Source organism: Egretta garzetta, unplaced genomic scaffold, assembly GCF_000687185.1.
Source record: "Egretta garzetta isolate BGI_Z169 unplaced genomic scaffold, ASM68718v1 scaffold18, whole genome shotgun sequence".
Classification (NCBI taxonomy): Eukaryota; Metazoa; Chordata; class Aves; order Pelecaniformes; family Ardeidae; genus Egretta; species Egretta garzetta.
In genome coordinates, this window is record NW_009260616.1 from 4,038,913 (window position 1) to 4,046,028 (window position 7,116).

Below are 7,116 nucleotides of genomic sequence, written 5' to 3' on the forward strand. Positions count from 1 at the left end.
TTCCTTTGGCTATAAAGAAAGCACTTGAACAGAGAAAGATATTTTGCAGTAGCAGTAATTGGTCCCAAATCCTTCCTGTTATTGCCAGAGGGCAGCCTCCCACGCAAATTCCATGTTACAATATTGAACTGAAGCTGCTGTTTGAATAATACAGCTTAACATTATGGGCTATCACCAAAATAATATTACTCTTGCTTCTTTTTTTTTTCCCCCCACCAAACAGATATGTTGCTTGAACATTCCCATGGATTTTTTCTCATATTCTTTTAATGAGGTTTTTTGCATTGCTCAGTGGCAAATCAGACACCACCACAGGTCAAAAGTATCTATCATGAAAACCACACTGATGTGTACTGACACCTACAATCAGAAAATCTAAATTTTCATAACACTCTCAGACCATTTTATTTTTATTTTATGTGTGACCATGGAAGAAATAGTTATGGAAACTCAAAGGAAAAAAGGAAAGCTGCTTGGGTTTTTTTTAATGAAATACAATTTTACAATAGCTCTTTTGTTTCTTATTGAATATAAAGCACTAGTCATGCAGTGCAGAACTGGCTACTCATTTCAGATGATGCAAAGACATGGCAAGCAATTTGCTTACTGTGGTGTTCTAACACATTCTAAAACAAGGAAATTGCTAATCAGAGGACGTATGATGATATCAAAAAACCCCAAACACAAAACTATTTTTCAAGTTTGTTTTGCATCCAGTACTGACTCAAGGAATGTAAACTTGTTTATGAATCATGCAATGAGCCAGTGGGTTACCCAGTACCTGAAATGGCAGTGCTGAAAAAAATGTACCCTTTGCTGAAATCATCCTTGTCACTAGTTACTTAAAATTAGGTAGGAATTCATTTCCTCAACTCAAAAAGTTAGTTCTTTGAATTACTTGCCTAAGGTCATCTTTAGTAAATGGAGGGAGATCAGTATCTCTAGAAGGGAAATCATTCCATGCCAGAACATATGTTTAACACCAGACAAACAATTTTTAGATAGGTAAAGTTCAGCTAGGATTTATCTCTTTGCATCCAGTACTAACACAAATCCACACTGTGATCCAAACACCTGAAGGAAAAAGTCTGGTTTCAATTGGTCTGTTTTGCTACAGGGGAAATCTCAGTGTTTAACTCAATATCCAAATCCCTTTTGTTACTATTACCACTTTATTACACCAGCGGAGCATTTGCCAAAACCACACACACAAAGCCTTTATTAAGCGTGCAAACTAGACTACTTTAAACTTTTTTTTTCTTAGGTAGTTTTGATTTCTTCCTCTAAAATTATCCCCAAGTTAGACAGAAGGGATAAAATTAAAGATTCCATCTAAACACAACTTCTGCATTTCTACAATGACAAACTGTGCAGACGATATAAGTTTTTCCTCTTTAAAACCCCTTTAAAAAACAGGTTTATTTTTGCCAAAAGGTAGTCAAATTTGGAGAATAAGATTTATTTAACTCTGTAGTCTTTTTTTTTTAATTTAAACACTAGAGTTAATAGTGCAAATCAGAAAATTTAAATTAGCAATCCTGATTGAATCTCTTCAAGAAAGTGCTTGTTGAGTCAGTAAGACAAGTAAAAGCATGAACCACTAATTCTGTTAAAGAACATAATACGATACAAACAACTTAATGCTTAGGAAAATTTTGCAAAATAATGCAACCACCACATTTCAGGTATTTCTGATAGTGTAAGTGGGGGAATTAAGCTGTCCAAAAAGGTTTACTGAATTTACATGTTTGGATCCTTTCTTCTTTATATTTTCAAACTTTCTCAATGCATTAAGATTCCTTTAAAAACTATAAAGGAATATACTCTTAGATGCATTGATTATGATGTTTTGGAAGGAGTCCCAGAGCTCAAAGAGAACCGTTCTGTTATACGCTAAAATATTTCCTTAGGAATACTAGAGTTTTTCTAAAGAAGTAGCACATTAAAGACATTTTGAAGGCCATCTATTCCTCAAGAGATTTAGGCATGTGAGACATTAAACATGTTTTGAATTTAGGCATTACTTTGAAACTTTAAAATACTTTCAAGCAAGTTCCGTTGTCTAAAGACCAGTATTTCATACCTCAGTGCTTGGTTTATCAGCCACATTTCCTCCTAGGTTGAAGGTGCTGAGAGATAAGCTCCTCTAAATGCCCACAACCTAAAATACTACCAGTGCTCTGAAATACCAGAGCGTGTGCCCCAGAAGAGAACACCACCTGTGCCTGTGTCACCCTGGCAGACACTGTTGCATTTTGGCATAAAATCCCTCTCCAAAGCAGCCAGGCTCTGTTGGGCAAGCCAGACTGGTGGGGGAGAGCCATCCTGCTTGGCTCTACTGTCATGGAACAGGAATCTTAGCTAGTAGTAAAACTTAAAGCATTCAAAATAAAAAACTATGGGTGTATTTTTCCTTGTTATTTTCTTTTTCTCAAACAATGTGAGAGAAAAAATATTGGTTTTGAAGTCACGCTGTGGGTATATCTTCTTGTTGTGAATCTACACAGTGGCTCCAAGGGCTCAGTAGCTCCAAGAAACTTTTGTTCAAACTTCGAATGCTTTGAGGCCTGGAAAGGCCTGTGGCATAACTTAAATATTCTGTACAAAACATGGTAATTTAAAAAACAATAATAATTTAAAAAAAAAATATATCACAAGAGGACCTTGCTTTAAAATCATGCTGACAACACCCCAATAGCATAAATATTGTGGTTTTATTACTTCCATCCTCAGTTACCTACTACTACTTTGTTGAAACGATTTAGCAAGGCCTCTGCTATCTCACTTTGTAAAATATGTAATATGGAATTCAAATCCAATGTTTACATATAATCAATGCTAAAGTGTAAAAAGCAAAAATCCTAGGCTGACATCAGACACAGTAAACATTTTAGGTTTATGTTGAGTAAATCTTACCACTGCCTTGGTTTGATTTTAATACAAATTAATCAAATTTATTTTAAACTCCTCCTTTCTGAGTTCTGATAAGCTTCCCTGCTCTGACCCACTCCACCCATACCTCATAGCTTTTCCTTCTATACAGAACTTCCTATAGTCCCTATATCCATAAATTTAGGTTATTTATACTGTTTACTTCTGTCACTGAGCCAGGGGAATAAGCACAGTATACTCCTTAGCCACCACAACATTTATAAGCAGGCTGGATGTCCAAATAACCCATTTCCAGTTTGTTATGTTTCCAGAAATAAAAATATTATTTAGCCCAGCCGAAAACTTTTTCATTAAGGTAAGGCATAACTATTTTTCCAAGTTTCAGATGAACTTGAAGGTTATATGATACATTGATTCTTCATAAAAAGTCAGGCACCTCAACATCACCTCAACAACACAAGGGATAATAAATAACTTTAAAAAACCTATTCAACTGGTCAATGTATGGAGTGCAAACATTTTATGGAAAATACATTCTTTCATATATGAATGCTTCAGGGCTGCTTATTAGAAAGTAGTCATGTGGTCTTATTGGAACTAATAGTGACTAAAAAAAGATACAGGTCTGCTTTCAAAGGAGGAAAAAGTGACATAAAGAGACAACTTCCATCCAAAAGAGAAAAAATACCGGACAGGATCTTATAAGTTTATTCCTGACTGATCCAACAGACTAACAATAATCTGGGTTCTTCTCTGTATTTCATAGCTGGGCATCATCCCATAAACACAAGCCCTGTACAGCTTCCTTTTTAATAGTTATGGGGTAAAAATAAATAGATACATTTAAAAGGTTACTTGATCCTGTGAACACAATGCAAGCTGGATATTTCTTAAGATTACTTAACTCACTAAAAGAGTTATAATTTCAGATTTTTTTATTTCTACAAATCTGAGAGGCATCTTAAAAAAATACATAATCAATTTGATTGCTCAGCCATAAATTACTTGAAGTTTTTAGAGAAAAAGGGAAATGAAAGTTTTAGCATGAAGAAACCAGATTGTCACAGCTCACTGAGAAGAAAAATAAAGGACTGTGAACTAGTGGTATTGTAAGAAGCTGTTACAGTTGCTGTTTTAGAAGTACTGAAGACAAAATATCTAAACAAAGGATTTGGGTGAGGGAGAAAAATAAATAAGCTGGTAAATAAATATATAAATAAAAGCAGCTTTGCCAGCTTGTGCTCCTTATCCCCCAAAAAAGACTCAAACCTGTCCATCAAGCCAAGACCACTTTGTATACATTCTTCCTCTGCAGCCTCTCCTTGTACCAGTGTTTTCAGCCAGAAGAGTGAACAAGTGTTACACAACACTGGTTAACTAAAATAAGCAAGTGAGCCGTAAAAGGAACTTCAAATTTGGGAGTATAAGCAGAAGTGAAAAACAGATGGTGAATATGAACTGAAGATACAGAGCAATATCAAGAACATCAGAAATATGGAAATGCAATTGAAACACTTTGAAAAAAAGAAAAGGAAACCCCAGTACAAACACAGCCAAGAATTGGCTGATAATTTTAGCTGAAGAATAGTACAGTGAATTTTTAAATATATTTGATACTTAGGGTTCCACAATTAGACAGTAAGTGTCCCATGGTCATTAAGTTGTGAGGAAAGAAGCAGGATGAAGAAAAACAATGGAGAAGAGAAATATTACAAGACCTCAGCTGAACACCCTTGGTATGTAAGGACAGACTCAGACCAAAGCACATATATATATGTTTACACACAGAGGCACTCAAGAAGAGAGCAAGTCTGGCTATGATGATACGGGATGAGCAGAGAAAACAAACTATTTTGTGAAGAACATTTGCATAGTGAAACAAATATCCAGCTCATCTGTTAATCCAAAAATAGTAATTTAAAAATAACCACTAGACACCCACAATCTATTGTGAGTGTTCTCCAATTTGAAGCATAAATCAAAATAAAATTAAAATAAATAATAATCAGAAATGAGGCATATTAGATCTGTAATATATGCAGGCTTCAGTGGCTTAGCATTTCCTAAGCTTGGATAACAGCGTATTTGTTTACGCACAGTATTATGGAAGAGTCATCTATTGAAGGTCAAATCTAGACAGATGCGCAAGGATTCAGAACAAACAATCAAGAACCCAGCATTTAATGTAACTCTTTCTGCCACAGAAAAGGAAGTTACCTCGGCAGAGATCCTCTTCCACTTTGGTGCAAGATAAGAAACGAACGCCTTTTGTATCACCGCCTTGTAGTGTGTGTGGCTGACATCTGCTGTGCACCACAGCAGTTGTTGGGAGAAGCTAGGAATAAGATTATAATGACCTACTACAGAATTTGAACTATTTGCAAAACACATTGGTATATTTAGTAGGTAAGTGGGGATTTAAGTAAGGGCTATATATAAGACAAATTTTTAGCTTAAAGATGTTTACATATAAGGTACTGTTGTGTTGCAATTACAAGCATATGCTAGGGTTTCATACTCAGAAGTTTTTGTAATAACTTAAAAACAAATAATGAACAAACCTCAAGCTGTTGTGCTACTGAACTTGTGCACAACTCATTAAAGTCTGCTGAGAAGAAACCATTAGCATGCCAGTAAGTAGGCAGTCAAAGTCCAAGGATCATAACCAGGCAGCAGTTAATCAGCCCCTTCAGGGACGAGAAAGTTCAGGAGGCACTAACACCCTCCTGCCCCTGCACACAGATGAGCTCTTTTTGCCTCCTGCTTCACTTCTGTTTGAACGGAAGGTGGAAGACAAGCCTGTCTGAGCGGGCGTACCAGGGGTTTCTGTAGGACTGGCTCTGAGCAGTTTACTGGGAAGCCTGAAGCAAACACAGCCAAGCAAGCAAACACACCAATTTATGTCCCACTCCAGGAAAAAGGTGTTCTCATAAATACAGATCAAGCAGAGAACAGTGCAAGATGCTGACTATCAAGGAGGGAATCACGCAAAAAACCACAACACGACACCAACACGTGCACATGTCAAATTGTCCTTGATTCACTTTCTTGTGGTGGGTGGTGCTGGGGTTTATCTGCAGTAAGAAGAAAGCTGATGTGTCCTTATGAATACACAAATATACCCCACAGGTGTAAGTTTCAATATTCTTCCCCAGGTGGTGCAAAGGAAACATTTTCTTTACCAGCACAGTACCACTATAGCAGGCCTGAGGCAGACCAGGGGATTGCTGACATCTGTCTGGAGTCAGATACCAGAGGCCAGCATGACTTCAGGAGAGCATGCATCTCCTACTGCAAACACACAGCTGTCTTCAAAGCACAACTGGTCAAAGCAGAACTACTCCTCGGGAAAGGGTGCAAACCAGCGAGGCACTTGTAGCAGATATTACTCTTGTTTCTTGATGTGCTACTGAAGGACACTGATACTATGTTTGAGAACAGGTAAAAATATGAGTACAAAGTGGCTGGAAACTTTATCCTTTCAAAGCAGCACGTCTTTTGGCCCTTACTCTCTCTATAGCAACACGAAAAGCAATGGAGCACTTCAGGAAAAGTGATGAGCAGCATACTAACTGACAAGAAAGCAGCCAGTTCCAAGGTGCATACATGTATTCCAATATGCATTCTTGTGCATACAACGTATTATCTACTCCAAAACTGTAGAACCAAGGATCTATGTCAACTTTTACCTAGCTGGAAGGACAAAAACTGTGCAGCAGTTGTAATAGTTCAGTGATGAAGATGGTTTCAACATATCTTTTTCATATGCTCTAGTCACCAAAAAGCAGTTGTTTTACCTCTTAATATTAAGCAATGCCCAAGGTATCCCAGTGGGAGTGTTGAAAGCAGGTAGCAATTTCTCTCCAAGTTCCACTGCCTTTTTTCGGAAAATCTGGAAGTTAAGAAGAAACAAAGTGTTGGAAAATGCATTGCTGCTCCCACCAAATTAATTTCGGTAATACTGTTATTGAGACATAGTGTACATCATCTCAGCACAACAACACATCCCTGGTTTTTTAGTGACGTCAAAAGAACGGAGCAGCACAACCTGTTTTCCATCACACACAGTAACAGGAGAACTCACACAGCAGGATCACGCAGTGATGATGCCCAGATGACTTGTGCCTGGCATGACCAGCATCAAGCCAGAGACATCAGCGTGGTCAGACCTGCTCCGGTTTGCGCAGAGCTGCTGGCGCGCGCCCCGCCGGGCCGCGCCGGGCC

General features: G+C 37.6%; 1 protein-coding gene across 1 annotated transcript in view; it reads right to left on the bottom strand.

Moving 5' to 3' along the window:
* Window positions 1–7,116, bottom strand: part of MAN1A1 (mannosidase alpha class 1A member 1) — a 154,118-nt gene that overhangs the window by 59,357 nt on the left and 87,645 nt on the right. Inside the window, exon 5 of the mRNA XM_035900687.1 lies at window positions 6,690–6,784. Within this exon, the coding sequence (XP_035756580.1) occupies window positions 6,690–6,784 (95 nt within the window). The remainder of the gene's footprint in view (window positions 1–6,689; window positions 6,785–7,116) is intronic.